General features: G+C 41.4%; 2 protein-coding genes across 5 annotated transcripts; both read left to right on the top strand.

Moving 5' to 3' along the window:
* Positions 1 to 285: 285 nt before the first annotated feature.
* On the top strand, positions 286 to 6,591 carry SMCO3 (single-pass membrane protein with coiled-coil domains 3). Of its 4 annotated transcripts, none has more exons than XR_001293168.2 (4): positions 286 to 1,896; positions 2,368 to 2,475; positions 4,353 to 5,126; positions 6,561 to 6,591. XR_001293168.2 is itself a non-coding variant. In XM_013947305.2 (4 exons), exon 3 carries the CDS (start codon positions 4,372 to 4,374, stop codon positions 5,047 to 5,049), a length of 678 nt encoding a protein of 225 aa, XP_013802759.2. In that variant the 5' UTR covers positions 286 to 1,896; positions 2,368 to 2,475; positions 4,353 to 4,371; the 3' UTR covers positions 5,050 to 5,054; positions 5,176 to 6,111. The 4 variants fall into 4 exon arrangements, 3 of the variants coding, with proteins under 3 accessions (XP_013802759.2, XP_067167783.1, XP_013802758.2); XM_013947305.2 differs by lacking the exon at positions 6,561 to 6,591 and adding an exon at positions 5,176 to 6,111 and having other exon boundaries at positions 4,353 to 5,054; XM_067311682.1 differs by lacking the exon at positions 6,561 to 6,591 and having other exon boundaries at positions 4,358 to 6,111.
* A 3,668-nt stretch (positions 6,592 to 10,259) lies between these two features.
* Positions 10,260 to 22,447, top strand: WBP11 (WW domain binding protein 11). Its single transcript, XM_013947792.2, has 12 exons — positions 10,260 to 10,390; positions 11,876 to 11,985; positions 12,831 to 12,862; positions 13,437 to 13,530; positions 13,931 to 14,127; positions 14,774 to 14,907; positions 15,606 to 15,805; positions 16,672 to 16,866; positions 17,560 to 17,661; positions 17,996 to 18,298; positions 20,273 to 20,455; positions 21,165 to 22,447. The coding sequence occupies exons 2-12, from the start codon at positions 11,922 to 11,924 to the stop codon at positions 21,596 to 21,598; spliced, it is 1,938 nt and encodes a 645-aa protein (XP_013803246.1). The 5' UTR covers positions 10,260 to 10,390; positions 11,876 to 11,921; the 3' UTR covers positions 21,599 to 22,447.
* The last annotated feature ends 1,300 nt before the right edge of the window (positions 22,448 to 23,747 follow it).

Here is a 23,747-nt window from a genome sequence, read left to right as displayed (position 1 = left end):
GCAAGATGTTGCACTCCTGCTACCTAGAGACAGCAGCTCAGCATCCCTTGGTGGGTGGAAGCAGGTAACAGTCTCCTTGCCTGGGCTCCCACCTTGCTGCTCTTTTGACTACTAGGTGTTCTCCCAAGGCCAACTGCAGGCACAGTCCTAGGGCAGCACACTGCTGAGGGGAACAAAATAGCACTGTTCCTGGTGTTGCATTTGCCTGTGCCAGAGGCCTGCCCTGGAAAGCCAGACTGGCTGCAGGTGCTGCAACCAGCAGCCATGTTTCATCAGCTATTGCTGCAATTAGATGCACAATTAGAGGTATCCAAGCAGTTGCAGTTCCCCATCCCACTTCATACACTTCAAGGCTTTTCTCTTAGTGCTCAGCTCTACCCCATACCTCTCCCTCCTTTCCTTTACCCTGGCAGAAGTAGTCTGAAATTGCATAAAGCAGTAAAATTGATTTTAGCCACCACTGTTGTTAAGCCAGAGCTGGCTCTGGGGCACCATGCCACTTCCTCCCCTCTCACTGCATCAGAGGAGAGGACCTGGGAAATTGCAGCAAAGAAGAGTGACAGACACATCAGATGAAGTTCTTCCCCCAAATGTAAAAAGTCTGAAACGATAGCTATTATCTTGCTTAAAGAACTGGAGCAAAACTGGAACAAAACTGCTGGTTTATTGTTCAAATCATTCTGAATCATGTTCCATACAATCGAGTAGGAACTGCAGAAGAGAATGGTTCACATCCACCACAAACCTTGAGGACCTGAAATCAGCTTCCAGGACTACAGAGTATGACAAAGAGGTAGTTGCTAGGCTGATGAATTCAATCCAGTTTAATATTTGAGGAAGTATTTCAGGACTGCATGATATTCTCAGTTAGTAAAAGGAGTCACAGCTGAGAAAGGGCTGGGAACAGCTAATTGCAGAAAAGTAATAGTTAAATCATTAGTGCTCTCTCTTAGCTCATGCTCTCATGCCTACAGCTCTGAAATCAAGGAGAGTTTCATACTCTAGTTCTGGACAGAACAAAATAGCTCAGCTTTCAGGGAAAACAAGCTGGCAATTACAGATGACTCATTTTATGCTTGATAGAAGAACTGGTCTTGTACTTTCACGTGAGAACTCAACCACTCTGACATGGGGAGGCAGCACTGGTGACTAGGTCCTGGTGGACGGTGGGTCTGCCTTTCTAAAGCTCAGTGCATAGAAGGTGTCTAACTTGAATGAATGCAGAAGTACAGGCTCTCCCGCTGGGACAGACAAAGCCTGTACTGCTGACTTCATGGTTTCTGGTATTTATTTTTCTATTTGTGTTGGACTGTTCAACTTTTCTTCCATAATTCATAGGTGTACAAAAACAGTCATGGCAGTAATTCATCATTTCAAGCAACAGCTGAAAACATTAGCATTTATTATGTATATTTATAAACAACAGAAATGTATAAATCCCAGTACGAAACCTAATCCTGTACCTGGATGAATGAAAAGTGCTGCCCTACATGTTAAATCTTCTGACAACAGCATGTAATACCATCCCCTTTCAGACATGGCTAGAGGTGCTTATGATGGCACCTTTGTCATAGGCAGATGGATTCATGCTGTAATTATTCTCTCCACGAACAGAAGGCCTTTGGACACAGGCCTGGAGGACCTAACAGTTGTGAACTAGCCTGAAATAAACTGAAATGTGTTGTAATTGGAGGGAAGGAGAAAGGAGAAGGAAAACATCATCCAATAGGAATAACTGAGAGAAGGCAGGCAACAGGACCCAGATGAAGCCCCAGGCTCTGGATCTGTAACTCATCACATGCTTCTGGAAACCACCAGAGGTATCCAGGGGAAAGAGGATGAAGTCATTGTCCTGCACACATTCAGCTGATTGCAGAAGCGCTCAGTCAAAATCAGGTAGGCAGTCTAAATGTTTAACTGGAAAAGCCCCTGGAAACCCCCCTGGAGAATATCTCCTTGGAACTGAAGAAATAGGCAGAAATACTGAAATATATGTAGTCAGCCTAACTCTAGAAAGTGAATGTAACAACTAGCAAAAGTGCTAATGTGAAGAGTGAGAGGCAATTTTAGTTTTAAGGGACATACAGTCAAGAGTGGTAATGGGAACCTGAAATAATTCTTGTAATGGATAAAGAATAGATGCTAGAAAACTCCTCCATATCTTTCTAGTATGTAAGATGTTCATTGAAGTGTTGTTGTTCTTAGAACAATTTGTTTTCTCTCAGTTTCTGTAAGTAAGAATAAGCAAATTACCTTTTAACAAAATGTCACTGGAGTGGAAAAGATCTAATACCACTCTGGGTCAGGAAGCAGGCCAACAATATCCCTGAGGCAGAATTGATATGAAATCATACTTTGCATTCACAGGGTTTTATGTTTCCTGAAAATCACAAACTCTTACTGTATATGGACTTTGTTCCCTCCAGCCTGAAGAAAGATGAGTTAAAGAGTTTATTTTTTTGACAGAGCTACAAGGTAAGTGACTGGAAGAAATGCATACCTAATTCAATGTACACTATTGCGCAAAATATTATGGGAAAAAAATCCCTTCAGAGTGGCTTGTATTTCAACACTGGGACTAAAAGCTGGCTAGGGAACTGTTGAAATCATTCTGTTTTTCTACAGTGATTTTGTTGGGGAGAGGTGCATTTAGTGAAATATGGCTGGATCAGTGTCAGATGGTTTGGAATTAACAGACTGTGCAAGAACTAAAAAGAGCAAAATAACAGAAAGGGGTTGTTGCAGAAGAAAAATCTATCTTATCTCCTACTCATAACAATTTGTAGTTATAACTGTGGTATGTAGGCACCAATAACAAGAAGAGATTTATCTTGGAAAAATGCAAACTAATTCATAAAAGTGGCCAAGATTTGTGACAAGAGGGCTGAGAATGCAAAAGTACCAACAAAGAAATCAGATGTTCTGCTCATTCACAGTTCGCCCCAGTTGCAGAGTTCATTTAACTCAAAATCACACTAAAGCATTTTTTCTTTGCAGTTGGCGATGGGTTAAAAGGAAGTGGCACAGAGCTGATTACAGAAGCTTAGTAACAAGGAATAACTCCATAATCCTTGGTAACTGTCACTTTGGACCCTGTATGTTGACATTCAGCTGATGCTGAAAAATATATTAAACATGCCTTCTTATTGTCAAACCAGAGACAGCTCAGACAAGAACAGTGACCATAAGGATTGGACACAAGAGTTTAGAGAAAAAAAAAGAATTTAAATTATGTGCTCTGGTCTGTACAGTGATGGGAGAGGGCCAGGCTCTGCCCAGCTATGTCCTAGGAGCTTGGCGAGCACCTGCTGATGTTAGATCTAAACAGGACAACCTGTGTACAGGAGGAGTCAGGCTGCAGAGGTGGGACACTCCCTGCAAGCTGGTGTGTGCTGCTCCAAGGCAGTCTGTTATCGCACACATCCTATTAAAATAGGTGCACCTCACTGCAATTACATGGCACATTCAACATCGAGGGAGCTGTCTATAGTTGTTTGACAGCTGTGAGTAAAAAATCAATGGGGAATTATTTATAGCATTATAAACAGCGGTGAATAGGAACACTGAAGAAATCAACAATAATAAGGAATAGGGGCTAAATATTGGGGAAGAAAACACAGTGGGAGATATGTGCAAAATGATATTAGGATGGATTTATCTAAGAAGCTTTCACTATTCTGTATGAATTCGCAAGTATGAGTTTATTAGTATAAAAGTGCTTATATGACAACACTTTCTCTTGAACGTGAGAAGAGATACAGTACACTGCATAAAACACCCTTATGCCAGTACAGGCTGTGCCCACTCCACAAGCCATTGCAGTAGTATAAAAATCAGATGCCATTAATTGAAGAAAATAGGCTGATACAAAAGTGTGTTTAGAACAGGCATTTCATGTCCTCAGATTATTTTAGATTTTGCAGATGAGATAAGTTTGTTTCTTAATGAACCAGTTCAGTTTCTACCACCTTCAGCTTTCTAGGTGAAGAATGACACATTCATTTTACTAACCTGCTAATTACATATTTGTTAGTTGTTTTTGTTGATCTGAATATGCCCAAGTTTCAGAATGTCTCTTTCTAATCATTTGGCTTCAGCAAGTCAAGTTCAAAGGTATTTCAACACTGCAATATTTAGTAGGTGCGACTTTCAGGTCTGAAGTGATACAATACATGCACTGGAAAGACCCCAAACACAATTACGATTTCTAGACTTATAAGCTATATCTTGGGATTTGATTTGCCAAGTATGAAAAGAATCAGTGAGGCAGAGACAAAGGAGTACATTTTAATTCTCTTTAAGGGTTAGGGTTCCAGGTGTTAAACAGAATAAAGTTTTCTTTTTTCTCTTAGAGTAGCTTATTTCTGAAGAATGGCGCTGAGCGACCTCCTTTACCCAGATAACCCCAAGAGACGTCAAGAATTGATCCATCTGCATCAGGAATTGCTTGACTGCATGTCCACAAATTTCCGTGCAACAAATGAGCTGGCTGGAGTGCTGAATGAACACCTGGGGTGTATGATTCCCCGTATTAAGATGAGAGAGAGCAGTACCGTCAAGGAAAACTGTGACATTATCATTCAAGCAATGAGTGAGATTCAGTGTCAAGTACAGAAGATTGATAGTGACATGAAGGAAAAGCTAGAGCCTGTGCTGTACCAGAAGTTGTATGATATCAAAGAGCCTGAACTGGAGAAAATTGCAATAGCCCATAAAGTCTTTTCTGTTGTTCTTGGAGAAGCGACTTTGACGGCCGGGATGGTAGCTATCAAACTAATTGGCTCCAATCTTATAACTCTCACTGTTGGCAAACTTGTCAGTCTCCTTGCACAGATTGGGGCATCTGTTCTTGGGGGAATCAGCATTGCCATTCTCGGGCTTGGCATTGAAATGATCCTCCACGCCATTCTGGGAGCTGTGGAGAAGAACCAGCTTCTGGCAGCTGTGAGAAGCTATGAGGAACACCTGGCCCAATTTAAAGCAGCCTCAGAAAAATACCAGCATGCCATCCATGAAGTGACTTCCTTGGTGAGACATCAGGCTCAATGAATGAAGTTGGTATTCTTGCTCCTGCCATGATAGCAACTGCAGCAGCTCTGTCTGCTAAACGTTTTTGATTCATTATGGTAAAAAGATTTTTTTTTTCTCACTGTGCGTGTATTTGTTTCTTTCTAGTGGTAACAGAACAAGAGATGTGACAGATGAGGGAACTGGAACAGAAATATATTAATAAGGAATTGGCTTAAGGGTGCTTCTGCAAGGCAGCAGTTCAAATACTTGGCACCTTTTGTTCAGCGGTTTTCTGGAATGCGTTGTAGATAACAACCCTGAAACATAACTAGTACTAACGACAATAATTTCACTGGTGGAGCAGTAGTGGTTAGAAAGCATGTTTTTTTCCTTATTGTGTTTCTATAGCAAAAGTGAGATCATGATGGGAGAAAACGATTTCAATAAACAAACCCACATCATCATCTGGAGGGTTCATTGGGACAGCTGTACTGCCTAAATTTGCTTAGTGTGGATTAGCACTAAATCTGATACGCTGAATTCCCTTTTCATACAAGTGCTCATTAAGGACTTGCTGAAGCATATTTAACTGCTATTTCCTGTCCTATTCTTGTCCTAAGGAGCCTGCCAGAGATCTTCTTTAAATAAATTCTAATCCCAGTAGATTAGCAGTTAAGAAAATCATGTGCCGACAGACAAACACATACAACCCTGCCCCACAACTGAGAGAAATCAGCTATAGTGTTCCAGGTGTTCTGTGAATAATCTCTTATGCTCAGTAATGCCTTGCTCCTGCCAGCCCACAGGTACTTAGTTCTGGGCACATTTGCTGCGCTGCTGGTTGAAATGGGATTATACACATGTGCAAGTATTTGTAGGATCATAGCCCTAGATCACAGACATGCTGTTGAATTTATTTTCTTTTCAAGTGCTTTGCAAGTCACCAATGTGGGACTGCCAAGAGCATACTCAAATTTTGCATTTCATGACATGCTACCAAATGTCCTTATGCAGCAGATTTTAAAAACAAAAAGCTAGAAGCAAGAAGAAGTCTCCTTCTCTAATTTACTGTGGTTTGCTTTTTTGCTTTGTTCTTTGAAGAAAAATGTAATTTAAAAATTAATAAAAAAATGCATCTAAACATCTAAACAAGCTCTCCTTCCTGTAGTTGTTCTACTTTTTTTGTTCTGTCTCAAAAATCAATCTGAAGCCAAATCATATGGTGTACTTACTAAGAAAAAAGATTAAAATCTTCATTAAAGATGCAATTTATAAATTACTATTCCTATCCAGGACAGATTATTATCTATCCAGGACTGTACATAGGTACATTTTAGTACCAGCCTCCCCCACACTAAAAGCATATTCAAATTCATACATGTTTATTAATATTCAATATTAGCAATATTAAATGATTATGATAATAACTAGATTGTGCCTATGAAAGTAAACAGGTGAGTTACAACAGAAAAGCTGTTCATTCTCTTCTTAACTCTTTCCTATTCATTTTTTTTCTTTCCCATCTTTCCCACTTTTAATCATTTTTTCAGGCCTCTCTCTGCCTTTATTCTCATTTGCACGGAAGCCACTAGATGGCAACGCAGCTGACGGCTCGAAAATAGCTCTGGCAGCCAACAGGGAAGAAGTCCCCAGCTCCGGAGCTTGGGTGAGCGCCAGAGATGGCACTGCTGGCCTGACAAGCGGGGCCAACGCAAGCCGCAGCCTGGGTGGTGTGGGTCTGGAGAGGCAATTCAGAGGAGGCAAAAAGCACTGCCCTGCCTAGGCACAAGGTATTGTGGTGGCACGGTGACCTGAAGCATCTTGTTTCTCTAAGATGCAGCTTTTCCTAGCTCCTAAGAAGTGTGGTGCTTAGTAGAAACAGGGGATTATCACTTCAGTCAAAGGGATTAGACACTGTCAATCAGCAGAACAGTAATGTTTTGAGTTTTGGAGAAACAGGAAGTCCCAGTTTGTGCTCATTTTCTATGGGTACCTGTACATTCTAATTTAGGAAGAAGAAACACCAGCTCGGTACATACCTTTGTGAAGTTGCCAACCACTGTTGTAGGAGAATATTGGAGTCAGACAAACAGAATTCTATCATATTTTTCAGGCAGTTCGTCCACATTTTCTTTAAAGCAAATTCTAAGCCGTGTTGGGGGATGGGCATATGCAATGAAGACTGTAAAGACACACAGTCGCCATTCACTTCTTGATAGATCCTTGTTGCTGGTGGGCTCAAAGGAAAGATGGGTTCCTTGAGAAAGCAGGCGTGGAAGGTGTCCTCATGTCCACAAGATGTTAAAGACGCTGAGGACGCTGGCAGCCCGCAGGCCGCTGCTTATAGAGCAGGAGGCCATGACCTCACAGAGGCCTGGCCAGCAACCCTATGAGCTAGGACGGGGCCCATGACCTCACAGATGCCCCAGCCAGACAAGGCTGTTTTGAGGTAAGAAACCTGCAAATTAGCTTGGGGGACCCCCCCCCCAACTCTTTCCCCCAACCCCAGGAATAAGAAAATCTCTGGGATTTGCCTGTATTACTGCCAGTTATATATTCCTTGTCATTAGTTACTGGTTCTCACACTCAGTGCAGTGTGCATTCAACTGGCTAAATGCAAGGGGGAGCATCCAGCAGAGCAGAAACAGCCTAGCTCACTCTGTGTGTGATAGGTAATTGAAATACTTCCCCTCAAAATAGGAAACGATTATCTGCTTTCTCTTGCCCTCTGATAAATCTCACGCTTGTTTCTCTGAAGATGCCATACCCAGTTTGGGGCCAAACTGCTGATGCTTCTGCTCTAGACCCTCTGGTGCTACCTCTCTGAGTGACAGAAGTACATTCAGGCCAAGTGAAATGTGACAGTACTATTGTAATATGGACACAGGTTGCATGGGAACTGTACAGGCTGGACAATGTTTCTCCTTGTCTAGTAGTTGTTTGGCAGCATTTCTTACAGGACAGATATCTAATTGGCCAAATATGTGTTTGGTCAGGCCCAGAAATTTCTCTCCAACAATAAACAAAGCACTTGTGAGGCACAGCCCTGCACACATGCAGTTTTTGTGGCTCTTGACAGAGAGCTGCCCTGGATCCAGCTTGTCACTTGAGGTGCTTGGAGATGTCTGTGCTTGATGTCCTTTGTAATCTAGCTCCTGCTGAGCTCCAAGTCAGCAGACTCCTGGGAGAAACCTAAATTAGGATTGCTGCACTAACACATCCCCCACTGAGCCCAGTAATGTCATGACAACAGGCCCAGCCCATGAGGAAGAGGCAATCTGCAAAGCATCGGTACCTCCCTCTCCAATGATATGGTACTCCTTTCATGCATATGACAAAGACTTGATGTGCATGGCCATAATGTTCCCATCACAGCCCCCTCAGGCACTCTCCTTCTGCTCACTCATTTGTTGTGAACAAAGGATTAAAAATTAAAATTGTATATCATAGGTATTTTAAATAAGAACAAGCTCAAAGAAGAAAAGGAACTGTAAACCAGCCCAAAGCAGTGTAAGCTGCTTTCACACCTGTGTAGAAATATTGGATTGTTGCAACCAAAATCTGTTCTGCAACTAATTCTACCCAGTAACAAGAACAACACAAAAGAACATGCCCCAAAGGTGCTACATACGTGGTGAGCAGGACTTCTGGGACAGTTGGAGCTCTCAGAAACCTGGCTTTGTAGATGCTGCTGGACTGATCATCTTCTAACTTAGATTTTGTATAGTTTGTGACTAATATTGATGTTAACGCGATGCTTAGTGCATAGTCTTGCTTTTATCCACCCTGCAGTGATTCTTAGTAATGTTCCCAGTTTGTCATCTAAGTCTTCATTATTTGAAAAGCCCTAACACTTTGGGGTAACACTGCCCATTCACCCCAAACCAGGTGATCTGTAATTCATGCTCAGAGATCAGACCATCTCTGCAAGCCTCCTCTACTAGCTTCTAGGTACATCTGTGTGTGGAAGAATGTCCTTCCTACTCTGTCTCCCCTGGCGTGTTTATTCTTTTAGCCTGCACCCACACTATGCTGCTTCCCCCCTCCTTATTCACACTGATGCAACTGTTAACCAAAGAGATGTTTCACATATTTTTTTATCCTGGTTCTTCACGCGTGCTCATATGCCCAGGGACTTTTTTGGGAGAAACACTTTGTGCAGTGAGAACAGTTACCACCAAGTGTCCATCAGCTTCCGCAAAGCTGGTCACCAGTTTGCTGCAGGGGTTTCCATGGGGGGGGGGGGGGGGGAAGCTGCAGGAAAAGGCGAGCATGGAGAGTAGCTTCTGTGCTCTCTGCTGGTGGGAAACTAGCTCTCCTGTACTCTTTGTATGGCCCAAGTTATCTGGTGAATATCATTGCTGTACAAGAGTTCCCCCAAAGGTTTATATTCTGATTTTGTCTTACAGAATTGGCATTCTTCTTCTTCCTAAGGCTGGGAAATACTCATTGAACTGCTAAAGATGTTACTAAACATCATTTGTAGCCATTTCCTTCTAGCATATGAGTTTACAAAGAAGAAACTGAAACAGATTGAAATGTGCCTATTTGTTGCTCAAAAGGAAAATAATCTCTGCCTAGTATCTATTAAACAGTGAAAAAATCTCATAAAGGCTCAGATTTTTATTGCCTTTTTCTCTCAAAGCAGTCAAGCCATCATCAGTTCATCAATTTAAACTGTAACTCCAGATGCTACAGACCAAACATCACATAGCCTAGGCTCACTCTGCACACCTTCCCCTGGCCCTCTGTTTTTTTAACCTCTCAATTTTTGTAATACTCCTCCACCCCCGAGTGCCCTCCATCCCTCCTGCTTCCCCAATTTTTTCTTTCAGATAGTTCTATGTCAAGACACGACCTCCTCCCTGAACTTTCCCTCCCCTCCAGCCCCACAGCCTGCCCTCACAGCCTTTCCTGGCCCCGAGGGACACAGGGGCAGGGAGCGACCCACCTCCCCCCGGCCAGAGCTAGGGCACCTCCCCCACCTGAGGCCCCTGAGGCAATAGCCGCGCCTAATGGACACCCAGATCACATGGCTCTGTGCCCGCGCGCGGCGCGTCGAGCCCTGCCCCTCCCCCCCTCGCGGGGCGGCGCCGGCCCGCCCCCTCCGCCGCGTGACCCCACCCCGGCCTCCCGTCAGCCAAACCATAGAGCAGTCCCCGTGCAAGGGAGAGAAGAGGAGCGGAATCATAGAGTCGGAGGTGGCGCGCTACTTCCAGAGAGCCGTTCTGGGCGGTGCGGCAGGGCAGTCACTCTTTACGGCGGTGCGCCACTCTGTTCGGGTTCAAGATGGCGGCGCGGCCGCGGCAACGAGGAGTGCCGCCGTTATAGAGGCCGCGGCGGCGGCGGGAGGGATCTGCGCGGCCCGGCCAGGCGCAGGGTGAGAGGAGCGGCGCTGGGAGGGGAGGGGAAGGGAAGCGAAGCGAAGCGGGCAGAGGAAGGTGGCATACGGTACCACCTTCCCCCCCTCCCTCCCCCCACCCCCGGTTGGGGGAGGGGAGCGGAGGGGAGGGAAGTGGAGCGGAGACTCTCGTGTTCCTCATGGGATGCTTTCTACCCCGGTTCCCTACTGTCAATGTTATAAATCTGGGAAGTGCAGCGTGCATGTGCAACTCGTAGGTCTGCCCTCTAAGCATTCATAGCTAAAGAAATTATAGTATCTTGCAAAGAAATCTATCAATGTGAGTTATTTTTGTAAGTAGGACATATGTGTTATTGGTGATCACAGATCGTGGGGTGCTGTTGCTCACAGTTGGCCTGCTGTTTGCATAGTCTGGTAGTAAGAGCCATGAGTTCTGTGGACTTTTGCTGAACAGTGCACTGAGTGCAGTTAATCCCTGGAGCTTGTTAGCAATCTATTCTGTGAGGTGCTGAAACCCTAAACGAGACTTATGCTTAAATTTCTTTATAGTAGATGAGGTGAGGTACATGAATCAGTAGTGGTTTGAAAGTGGCAGCTTTTGCAATGAGGGGAGAAGGATGTGTGGGGCAAGCTGCAGCAAGGGTGTCGAGAACTTTGGACTGAACTTATGAAGTCTTTCACTGTGTTTGGACACTGCCTGTTTGGATGCAGTATGGTGACTTGAAAGCTGCATTCCATCAACTCCCAATTTGCAGAATGTTTTAGTTTTTGGGATGGAACCTGTTGTGTATTTTTTGTGGTGTGGTTTTGGATGGGGGGGAGAAAATGCAGGTTAGAATTGTGAGAAAGGATGCATGCACAGCTGTAGTTATGACATCAGTAGTCATCTGTGAATTAAAAAAAAAAACTGTTTGAAAACAGGAAGTAACTCCAGAATAATCTTGCCTTTCTCTGTCCATTTTACTATAGCTTAAAATGATACTGGTGGAGATATGGAGGTAGAGAGCATAAGGGCAATAGCATGGCAGTGGTTTGTGGTGAGGAGAAAGAGATGTGAATGTGTGCAGAATACTTGCTGATGGATACAATGGGTATGGGGAAGAAGAATCATGGACAACTTAGAAGTGAGGAAAGGAGGAAATTTACAGGAAGCATATGAAATGGAGAGGAATGAGAAGGTAAAAACTGGAGAGCTCTTGTGGGAGTAAATGAAAAATGAGAAGGTCTCTGATGTGCTCTTAGAAAAGCATAACATGTGTGATTTTTCCCCCCCCCCCTTCCCCCAAATGACATAAGCTGGAAGCTTCTTGATTTGACTCTTGAAGTGAATAACTAACTGGTTGTTGTTTAAAATAGGGTGATTCTGTTATAAATGCCTGAGGTTGTGCTAGGATTTGAAGAGCTGACAAGTATTTGAGGGAGTAACCTACTGATTTAGAGAGGGGAAATAATCATTCTCACACTATTGGTGCACAGGATATGAGACTTTGTTATCTTTTCCAGGTCTTTTTTTATTTTTATTTTTTGAGACAGAAGAAAAAAGGTCAAGATGGGGCGGAGATCTACATCATCCACCAAGAGTGGGAAGTTCATGAATCCCACGGATCAGGCCCGTAAGTATCCATAAAAGCTAAATGGATATGAACATGGGGTCCTGGAGTGACAGATTTAAAAAAAAAAAACAAACCACCTTTATCTCAGAAAGAAAAGTCCTCGTATGTGAATATGAACTGATTTCCCCAAATTTCAGAAATATTATCTTTGTTTTGGTTGCTATAAAAACTTCCCAAGAGAGCTACTCGCTTGCATGCTGTTGTTGCTGTGCAGTATCTGTCTCTTAGCTTTTACTTTAGTTATAAGTGTTCTAAGGCCTCTTTACTTAGCTGTCAGCTAAACTGCAAGCTTGTGGTATAGTTAATCTGTCTGAAGCTAGAATCTGAGGAATGTGTTAAATTTTGTAAATACTCTGTTTGGATGAGGAAATCATCTAATCCTGTTTTTTTTTCCTTTTGGTAACGTGTCTGGCCTGTTATCAACACTAAGCAGATAGCAATACTCAGACTGCCATTATGAATATGCTTTATTTTAGATGTGTATTCAAAATGTGTTTTGTTTTAAAGTGCAATTCATTGTCTGTTGTTACAGGCAGCTTCTGGGCAGCAGTCCTTTGATGACTGCAAATACCGTTATGACTTGCTGTCCGTAGTTCTTGTCTGTACAGAAACAGACAAGACATGGTGATATTTCCAGTCTTTTTCTTTCTGTACAACACAAATGAAATAGAATTTTATTTCTAGTCATATTTCTCTCTCAGTGAGAATGAGATAAAAAGTTATGTTTTTGTGTAAAACAAGTCAACTGTTGAGACACAGGGCAGTAGCCCTGATGAGGGAGAGGTTCTTCATGGACATGGTTGTCTCTTTCAAGTTATTTTCTTTTCCTTTTTTCCCCTCTCTAGGTAAGGAAGCTCGGAAAAGGGAACTAAAGAAGGTAAATAAAGAGATCAGGAACATTTATTTGGCATCCCCTGTATGGTGCATCATGTTTGTAATTGTAATGGGCCATGACCAATGAGTAGACTGCAGATGTTTCAGTTGATTTTGCAAGATTCACTTTGGAAAATACTGTCTAAACAAATACTTTAAGGAAATAGAAATTTGGTTTCGAGTAACAGTATCTCTTTGTTCTACTGTATTTTAACTTGAGATGATTAAGACTTTTCAAAGCATTATTGTAAGTTCTTAGAAATTAAAAAAAAAAAAAACCTTACGTATTTGTTGGCATATTTTATTGTACCCCTTTGGTTAGTTGGTTTAACTTGCTGGTTATATGTGTCTTAATTGGAGTGACTGAATTATGGAAGTATTTATAAATAGAGAGTGGAATTAAAACTCCCAGTAGTTTTAATTACCTTTGCTTTTGATTGTACTGTGATTAATATCTGCAAGGCATTTTAAAATGCCCTTTTTTTCAGGCTGGGAATATTGAGAGACAAGTCTTTGATACAAAGGTTCTGTCTTTTCTGTGACATTTTTCTCATCCCCTTGATCTCTGATATTCTCAGAACAAAAAGCAACGGATGATGGTACGAGCAGCTGTGCTAAAGATGAAAGATCCAAAGCAGATTATCCGGGACATGGAAAAATTGGATGAGATGGGTGAGTGAGTAGTACTAGCTGTTGGGCTTAAGCAGTGTTTTTTTTGTAGACACAGAAGAATAGTTTTTAGGGACAGTTGAGAGACTAAAAGAGGCAGAGTAAACCTCTTTCTTTCCTATTAGAAACTCTGTGAGAGGGAGATTCTATGAATAATTAAGGACTTCAAATCATGAAGTGGTTTGTTGTCTCTGAAGGCAAAATTTTTGGAGAAGATGGCTGCAATAAAGACTGAGTAGGTTGTGTGGCGGATTAGAGTTGAAGGACGGGGTTGTCTTAAGGCTGAAGACTTCCTGAAAATAGAAATTGAAAGTTGTTTGTTTTTAAAGTTGTTTCATTCATCACAGTTGTAGAGTAGAATATCTTCTGAATTTTTGTTTTATTTTTTGCTGTCTTGGATTAGAGTTTAACCCCGTACAGCAGCCACAACTTAATGAAAAAGTGTTAAAGGATAAACGCAAAAAACTGCGTGAGACTTTCGAGCGTATCTTGCGGCTCTATGAGAAGGAGAATCCTGACATCTATAAAGAGCTGCGCAAGTTGGAAGTGGAGTATGAGCAGAAGAGATCACAACTCAGCCAGTATTTTGATGCTGTCAAGGTAATGCTGCTTATAATTATAGACCTGTAGCTGTGGTAGCATATACTTTGTCCCCTCTTCAGGTGTGACAGTTACAAATGAAGGGAGCTTTATCTGTGAAAGTGCAGTAGATTGTTCTGTGAATTTCAGCTAATTCTGTTGAAGGAAATTAAATGAATGCCAGAGGATTCTCATTAAGAGCTTCTTTTGAAATTCCTCCCTACCATATTGGAGAACGTAATGTTGCCCAAGTGCAAATATCTGTAAGGTTTTCCTTTGGAACATGCAGCAGCCTGTGATTCATGCCTTCTGGATAACCAAAAGATATAGGCATAGTTGTCTTCAGCATCTTTGCTTTGGGGACTGAAGGTCTAAAGGGGGATGGAAACCTGGCTGGGTTTGGGTTAAAATACTAAAGCCTTTCACAGGTGTGCTGCATGTGGTGTGTCTTGCACTGGAGGCTTTTATGATTGATTTTCTCCAAATATCTTTGGCTTGGACTGCTGCAAGATAACATGCTATCAGAACAGGCACCTTTGGCAAGTGATGGCAGGTCCCATGTGTTTGTATCCTGTAGTGTAAAGAAGCTGTTTGGTAGCTTCTGTGGGATTAACCCATTCTCCCTCTCTCTCTTTCTCTCTCTCTTCCTTCCCCTCCGTCTCCCCAGAATGCTCAGCACGTTGAAGTGGAAAGTATCCCCTTACCAGATATGCCACATGCACCCTCCAACATCCTCATACAGGACATTCCCCTTCCTGGGGCCCAGCCACCTTCTATCCTGAAGAAGACATCAGCTTATGGGTAAGAAGCTTGGAGTGGAAGTGAAAAGCAGTGCTTGTATTACTGGGGAGGAGCTAGATGTTACTGGTAGAGGTAATATTGAGTAGTGGAAACTGGAGATTCTGAGAGAGTGAATTGTACTTTTTTTTTTTTTTTTTTTTGCCAAATCCTTTCTTAATCTTTGCCTAGTATTACATTTTTTTTGTTTAATCTGGTTTACGAGTAGTACACTGTCTTCTAGCATTTGTCTTTCTGTGTATCAATTCAGTTTAAAGCCCTGCCACATTGTTTGAACCTAAATGCTCCCTTAAGTTGCTCTGTATGTTTTCTTTTGTCTTGCTAGTATTCTACTTTACTTGCTAGTGTGCTTTCTTATTCTAGACTATTTCTTTCTGAATAGTCTTCTGTTTTCACTGACTTTCTGAGGTCTTCATTGGGCTTCTGTGATGGGATTCAGTGTTCAGTTTATTTCAGTCTTCTCTTATATTGTCTTCTGAGAAACTTTCTTTTGTCTGATCTTCAGCAATTGTGTCTTTGTATGAGGCTGTAAACTTCTTGAGGCAAAGCTTTTTTTTTTTTTTTTTTTTTTAAACGTTCATATCTGTTTATAGAATGTTTCTGTAGAAGCAATGATGAGAGAAGGAGTAAAGAATTCTATTAATCTCATGTTTGTGTATGTCTGTGTTCTTCTGGGTTTGTTTCCTTTTTTTTATTTCCAGACCACCAGTTCGGGCCATTTCTGTACTTCCACCTCCTGGACTTGGTGTTCCACGTTTACCTCCAGGCAGGAAGCCCCCTGGACCTCCTCCAGGGCCACCCCCGCCTCAAGTCCTACAAATGTATGGGCGTAAGGTGGGTTTCACCTTGGAGATGGCTCCTCGAAGGCGAGAAGAAGATATTTCTTACAGTTCTGAAGCAGGTAAAAAGACCTCTTTGTCTCTGTCTTCATTTTTCCTAGACTTCTCTATTTTGCTACAGATAGTTCTACTGTAAACATAGTGTACCTTAGCCAAGGTGTTCTTTGGGAAATATGGGTGTTTATACTACCTGAGGAGGGTTTCATCGTAAGTGATTGTGCCAGTGAGGTGATTCTGGTATATTTCATAGTTTAATATCTGCAGTTTTGTTAGCATCTATATCTTTAGATGCTGAAACTACTAATTAAAACTTTCAGGTACTTGTTTTCTTCGTTATGTTGCATAGGCTGGATATCCTCCACTACAGTCTTAACAAGGCTGAAACATTGCAGGGTGTGTGTGTTTTGTTTTTTTTAAAAAAAAAATATTTTATATATATATATATATATATATATATATATATATAAAAAATTTATTTTTATATGTATATATATTAACTTTCTCAGAGAAACCTTTTCCTTTTCTCAAGAGAACTGAAACAAACCTGGGCATGCACTTGCTAGAGTCCCTTTTTTCATGCAGTTATTGTATCATGTCTAAACTTTTGCCAGTGAAGTGATCAGCTTTCCTGTGTACCAGAAAAGATCAAAATATTTCAAAGGGGGAAAAAAATTGCTGAACAGAAATGAACCAGTGAGTTTTGGGTAGGAGTTGTCTTCACGGAAATTAGCCAGCCAGTTTAGAGGAATCAGAAACCTTATGAACAGAATCCCCCAAATATTCCTTAATAATCTGTATTAAAGAATAAAAGAATGACAAAAAGTTAATTCTATCAATATGGAGGTTTTCTAACGGCAGACTTCTAAAATACTCTTTCACGCCTGTGTATTTGGAATTTATACATTTCCTGATACTTTGCTTCCTGCAGGACAGCGAGGGCATGATGATGATATCTCCAGTACCAGTGAAGACGAAGGCTATCCTGAGGATATGGATCAAGACAAGCACGATGAGAGCAGTGATGACAGTGACAGCGATAGGTCAGATGCAGACAGTGAAGCCGAGGATTTCCTGCATCGTGATAATGACAAGGAGCGAGAAGGTGGCGAAGAGAAGAAATCAGGTCTGGTGGGAAGTTATAAATTGAATTTTGATTTGTCAAAAGAGGAATATCATTTAATATAGGTTGTGTTTGTGTTATTGACTTAAAGTGTGTGTGTGCATGTGTATACATGTGTGTACACGTGCGCACACACACTCCTAGCAAATTAACTCTGTTCTAGCTCTCCTAAACTTCACTTGGAGAATTTGAAGGTTTTTTTTTTTTGTTTGTTTGTTTTTTTTTTTTTTTTTGGATAAATGGACCTGTATAAAACTATCTAGATGTGAAATATCTGAGTGTGCCTCATATTTTCCAGGTTGAGCTATCCTTAATAGTTGAGTTAGACTATTAAGGTCACAAACCATGTTTGGCCTAAAACATTAAATTAGCACAGGACCCTACAGAAAATAAGCCTCAGTGTAAAATATTGTCACTATTTAGTGACAATGAACAGCACTTCTAAAGTGATTAAATTTCACATTACTAATGCTTTTAGACATTAATTTTTTTTTTTTTGATTTGTTTGGGGAAATTGAACTGGTAGAGAATTCTACTGGTGGTAGAGGCTAGTAAAATTTTAAAAAGTCAGTAATACCACTGTTAACTCTTACCTAGGAGCATCATTACTTTAAAATGAAGTATTATCCACACCAGGTAGAAAACTTTCATGTATCTAATTTTTTTTCCTCTTTCTTCATGCTTTGCTTTCCCTAGGTCATAGTGTACGGTTTGCAGACATGCCTGGGAAATCACGAAAAAAGAAAAAGAACATGAAAGAACTGACTCCACTCCAGGCCATGATGTTGCGAATGGCAGGTGAGTCATACAGATATGTCTTAAGTGGACCCATATTTTAGATGGTCATAGGAAGTTACTCTGTTCTTTTTTATGCTCCTGTATCACATAGCTCAAGTTCAGGTTTGGTAGTAGAAGTTTTAGTCCTCGCAGGAAAGTATAGCTGTAGGTGGCAGCACTACCTAGAACTCTGTGCTGCTTTTGCTTTTTCTGTGTAGTAGTTAAATGTGGTCGGTTTTATTTTTCCTTCAAAGTGAGGTTTTTCATTTTTTATTTTATGTACTTAAGTTTCTCTGTACTATTCAAAAAAGAGAGTAGCTGAGAGCTGATTTTATAAATATGACTCTGTTTTCAGGTCAGGAAATTCCAGAGGAAGGGAGAGAAGTGGAAGAATATTCAGAAGAAGACGAGGAGGAGGAAGAGGACTCAGAGTCTGAAGAGACATCACAACAGCAACACAGTGAGGAAGCTCTTGCAGAAAGTGGGTCATCTACTGCAACCTCCCAGGCGCAACAGCAGCAACCTCCTCCACAGCCTGTTCCTCCAACTCAGATACAGGCACCTCCTATGCCTGGGCCACCTCCTCTAGGACCACCTCCAGCCCCTCCGCTGAGGCCCCCAGGCCCACCCACCGGCCTTCCTCCTGGCCCTCCACCAGGTGAACACTTGATTTATTTATTTATTTTTCTCTGGTTTGAAGGTAGCAGGCTCTCAGTACTGCAGATAGTCGCTTAGTTGGGGGTTACGAAGCTGCAGAATGGGTATGTATGTGTTATGGTTGAGGAACAAGAGCCCAATGTGGCAATTGCTGAGACATATGTGGTCTCTTGTGTCTGTTATTGCTGCACTGCTTTTGAGGCATCAGATCAGTATAGCTATAGTCAGGCTGATGATATTAGCTTATTTGTAGCACTGATGAGTAGCAGCAGAGCCAGTGTTGGACTATGAAGAAGCCCACAGAATGCCATGTGCCTCTCTACTGATACCCTGGCCCCCACATGAGGAAAGGTTAAAGAAGCTTGGGAGCTACTATCCAATTTTATTTTTAAACAAGCTGCAGTATGAAGGCTTCTGTTATTCCACTCTCTCAAGGTATTTTGGTCTTATTAGGAAGAAAACCATCCTCAGATGAAATAAGCATTAAAGTTGAACTTACATCAATATTGGGAGGCCTAGAGATTACTAGCATCCGATCAATATCAGGGTTTTTTTTAAATGGTATATGATTTTATTTTTTTTTTATTTTATTTTATTTTTTTTATTTTTTGGAGGGCAAGCACCAAAGTTTCTGGGATCTAGAGAAAGACAGCACTTTATTTTCTGTAAGTTAGTGGGGTTACCATTTACCTGAACTGGATAACAGTTTGCTTAGTAATTAAAAAAAAAAAAAAAAAGTATTTAAATCTGTTCCCTGAGCTTTTATACTTGCATCACAAAGACCAATATTTTAGTTAGAGTGTACTGAGAAAGAGTATATACAATGATTTTAATGTTTTTTGTTCTACATGGCACACTAACAACATGATTTAACAAGGTGGTGGGGGGAAAGAAGCAAAGTTCTTTCTGGTATTTCCTCCTTCCCACCACTACCTTCAGTTTTCTTTTTGATATCTCCTGGCAGGAGGGATCTAAACTTTAAAAACAGTTACTTTCATTAGAGCAAGATGATTTTTTTTGCTTCTTTTCAGGCTGGAAGGGCAATTAGATTCCAGAGTGAAAAGTTCTTTCACTTTTAGCTGTTTAAATTTGGACAATGTCAGCTCAGTAGCAGTTTTTGGCTATTTCTCCAGTACATGGGGAAGACCCCTGTTCCAAGCAGCATCAAGGTGAAAGGAAGCATGTGGCTGAGTGTTTGGTTTGGGAATAAGATACGTTCTGGAGCATGCTGATATCTTTCTGAACAAATCTGAAGAGCAGAAATGATAAAACCTTTGAAGTAACACCTGTTTAGTATGGTTCTAAGAGCAGAATGACTCTGAACTCAATTCAGTTGCGTGACAAAGTGATTCTGTTTATCAAAAAAAAAAAAAGACACCTAATAAAATAGCTGTTTGGGATAAGGAAGAGGACTTGTTCCATTATATTTGTCTGGGGTTCAGTACATCAGGATGTTATATATTTCTCTGAAGTATGTGGCTGTGATGTCAGAGCTGCACTTGCATCCTTAAAGAAGGCAAGTTGTTAGGGCCACCTGACAAACCAACTGTGACAGGATTTTGAGGTTTAACACAGTATCACTGAAACGTTCATCTAATGGAAGACTTTTGGCATTGGTACAACAGCTAGTGTGACAAACTCATTCGCTCACATGCCTGCTCATCAAAATGGTCACCTTGGTTTTTAGTGTGGTTGGGAAGTACCAGGAGCTGAAAAGGGTCTAGCACCACGCCTCTTAAGGGGGGAATAGAGCTTTTCCACAGGTAGTGGAATATACCTGATTATTACCAAGAAACTTTTCCCTGACTTAAGACTGCCGTCTCTTCTTGAGACTTTCAGAAGATGTATTTAATCTGGCAGCTGGCTAGTAACAGACACAGCTTTTGAGTTCATGTCAAGGGTCTTCAATATTACCTGATGTGATGGTTCTTTTATCTACTAAAGAAGTTTCTCTTTTTTGTATGTATGCTTTCAGGAGCTCCTCCGTTCCTGAGACCTCCTGGGTTACCAGGACTGCGTGGGCCTTTACCTCGACTTCTACCGCCAGGCCCTCCGCCTGGGCGACCACCAGGCCCTCCGCCTGGCCCCCCACCAGGTCTGCCCCCAGGTCCTCCTCCACGTGGACCCCCTCCTCGTCTGCCACCTCCTGCCCCACCAGGTAAAGCTTTGGAGCAGGGTCTCTCCCTGCTTTATTGTCCTAGTACACTTAGAACCTTTACTGTGATGATCAAGCCAGTAAATCTGATGGGGGGAAAAAGTGGATATTCCTTTTGTCTTTAAATAGTGCCCTGTTACCAGTTTGTCTGTGTTCCCCTCTGTGGGGCTAAAAGTACTCCCTTAGGAAGTTCTTCCTGGTTGGTCCCTCGTAGCTGTCTCTTTTCCTATGTAATAAGTAATTCAATATTGCTGTGTAGTTTGCTAGCAAGAAATCTGCCCTTAAAAAAGGGGGGGAAGGAGGATTCAGAGTTTACAATTTTGCTGGACTGTGTTTCTGAATAATATCAGAGCGCAATGATGATGGGGGATTTTATGCTGCCTGGTCATATACTTCTGATGATTCTGAAATTTCAGCCAAGTAGCTGACCAAGAAACTTTATTTTCAGCTTGGAACAGGGTAATTTGAAAGAGGTGGAACAATATGCAGGGACCTGTAGATTTCAAAGTCCAAGGAGCACTTTTCTTTCCTCAACTTTTTCTTCTTTCTTCCTTTTGGGAACCAGTGGTTGGTGCAACATTGAAAACAGTTTCTGAAGCCAGCGCAGTTGCATCTTGTTGATATTTCTTTACTTTTTGAGCCTGCGCACTTTTCTGTCAAAGATTTTCAGGCTCCCAGTGTGGAGCCAGCTCATACTTTTTTTCTCTTGCAGGTATCCCTCCTCCTCGCCCAGGCATGTTACGGCCACCTTTGGTGCCTCCGTTAGGACCTGCCCCACCTGGGCTTTTCCCACCAGCTCCCATTCCAAATCCAGGGGTGCTGAGTGCCCCACCCAGCTTGATTCAGCGTCCCAAGGCGGATGACACCAGTGCGGCCACCATTGAGAAGAAAGCTACAGCCACTATCAGTGCCAAGCCGCAGATCACTAACCCCAAGGCAGAGATCACTCGCTTCGTGCCCACTGCCTTGCGAGTGCGCCGGGAGAATAAAGGGGCTTTGGCTGCCTCCCAGAGAAAACCAGATGATGAGCCTACTCTCCCGTTAACCAAAGCAGCCCCTAAGTCTGGATCGTCTGCCCCTATCTCTGTACAGACAAAGGATGATGTGTATGAAGCCTTCATGAAGGAAATGGAAGGTCTCCTGTGACCTGTCATAGCCCTAGTCAGCTTTCCTGCTCTCTGAACACAGATCAGACTCCCGCAGAGGGAGTAGAAGAAAAGGCCCCCCTGCAAGCAGTGAGAGGGCTTGCATGACAGGGAATAGTTCCCTACCCACAGGTTAACTTGCCAGTATGCTCTGAATAGAGACCGCAGCAGATGAGGGGTGACAGGACCTCATTTCAGAGCTAGCATGTCCACTTAGTGGAAGGAAATTGCAGTCAAGAAGGTGATACTGCTTTCCTCGAGTCCTCCCCCTTCCTTGGTGGGAGGTAATGGTACTCTGAGGCGGTATGATAATGCTCTGCCTGGAAACCTTTCACTTCATGAGTGCTTTGGCGAGGGTAGTGGAGCAAATTTTTAAGGAGCTGGAAAAACGTTAGCAGGATTTCATACACACACATGGTTGTCAAGTTTTTATTTTCTGTACTGTTTTTTTTTCCCTGTAAATATTTTATAATCCTGTCGCTTTTTTAGTTGCAGTGAGATTGATCAATCATTTTTTCTTCCAGGGTAGTCAGGGAGGTAATTTGTTGTGTATACTGTACACTGGAATTTTGCACCCTGTCCCCTCTACAGTCATCTTGATGGCTTTTAACTGACAGGGGAAATTTCATTTTGTCTTGTGAAAGACAATAAATGTTCAGTGTATCAAAATGTCAGTTTCCTTGTGATCTGTATAAATCTAGTATATGGATGGAAAGGGAGGAATCTCTTCAAAGACCTTGAGGAAGACACAGGCATTCTGACCTTCATGAAAGAAGAGCAATAGCTATGTTGTAAATGAATAAAAGGATAATATATATATATATATATATATTCTTAATTAAGTCTTTTATATTCTTGTTTCAACAGTTCCTGTATGTCCCTTTCAGCCTTTGCTGGTGGATGGTAGAAATTTAAGTCCTGAAATACTCTTAATTACAAAACACTACTTTTTTTTTTTTAAATATACTCTCATCGAAAGGTTTACTTTATATCAAGCCTTAGATATATACTAGATGCATCTTGGACAGACTAGATTTATCTTACATAAAAATTGGTAAACAACTTTAATTCTAAGATCTTGACAAATAATTTTGCAAACTTTACAAGTTTTTTTGTTGTAAAATCAGTAGATGCAAATTCTGTGAAATTAGCGCTCTTAAACTGCAGGTTTTTTTTCTTTTTCTAAGGACTTCTTCATTTTCTAGCTTAAAGCATTCTTCCTCTCTTTTGGCTGAAATACACCTTTAACTTCATTCATTATGCTGCCAGTCAAATACATTCCAATAACCTTTACCATATGCAAGAAACAAATCTTTTTGGTCTGTTTCAAATAAGAATAAAACCTCTTGGGATCATGTAGACAAATCAACTTCAAGACCTGTGGGATTAATTGTGTTGACAGTAAGTCCTCCCCAAATGAATTGCTTCTTCTGAGAGAATTGTATTTTCAAAGCACTTAAGTTTTGTCTGAAACACTGTATTTAAGCACCAAATGAATACTAATAGTTACATATTTATATAGGAGTCTTTATCCTGCAGGGTTTTGTAATTTAAAAAAAGTATGTCTTACATTTAAAATTATGATTTAATATTAAGTGTTCAGATTGAAAAAAAACTTAGTTGTCTTCATTAAAGTGCTTGTAGTGAATGTCTTAGTGGCTTAAAAGTGAGTCCTCTAAGCATGTATCAATTTCTAGATGAATATATCCAGACTGTGTAGTGGCTTCTTTGTTCTCTTTTAATTGAGAGTTTCTGCTAGTCTTAGGCTGCCAGACTACTAGATAACCAACTATAGGCATCATCTGAGTTATAAGCATCAGACTTAACCTTAAAACATTGAACATTTAGCTAAGTCCCTTTTAAAGTGACAACCAAAATTATTAGTTACCCAAACTTAGTTACACTTCAAAACTTTTGATTCTGTTTTACAGAATTCTGCATACGAACACAAGTTTGTACAATGGTTCTCTTCCTGATTTAGGATTCAATTGCAGTTGTGTAGTTTTTTTTTCTTTTAAGTGATACTTAGGGGGATATCCTCTTTTTTTGTTTATTTTAAAGATATTTATATTTTGTCTTCATTAATAAGTGAAATGTGAAAATGGTGATTTATGTGGGGGGCATAATTTTTAGTTTATGGTACCTCTGAC

This window comes from Apteryx mantelli, chromosome 1 (genome assembly GCF_036417845.1).
Source record: "Apteryx mantelli isolate bAptMan1 chromosome 1, bAptMan1.hap1, whole genome shotgun sequence".
Classification (NCBI taxonomy): domain Eukaryota; kingdom Metazoa; phylum Chordata; class Aves; order Apterygiformes; family Apterygidae; genus Apteryx; species Apteryx mantelli.
The sequence above is the reverse complement of the archived record's forward strand: the minus strand, read 5'-3'. Positions and strand labels throughout refer to the sequence as shown.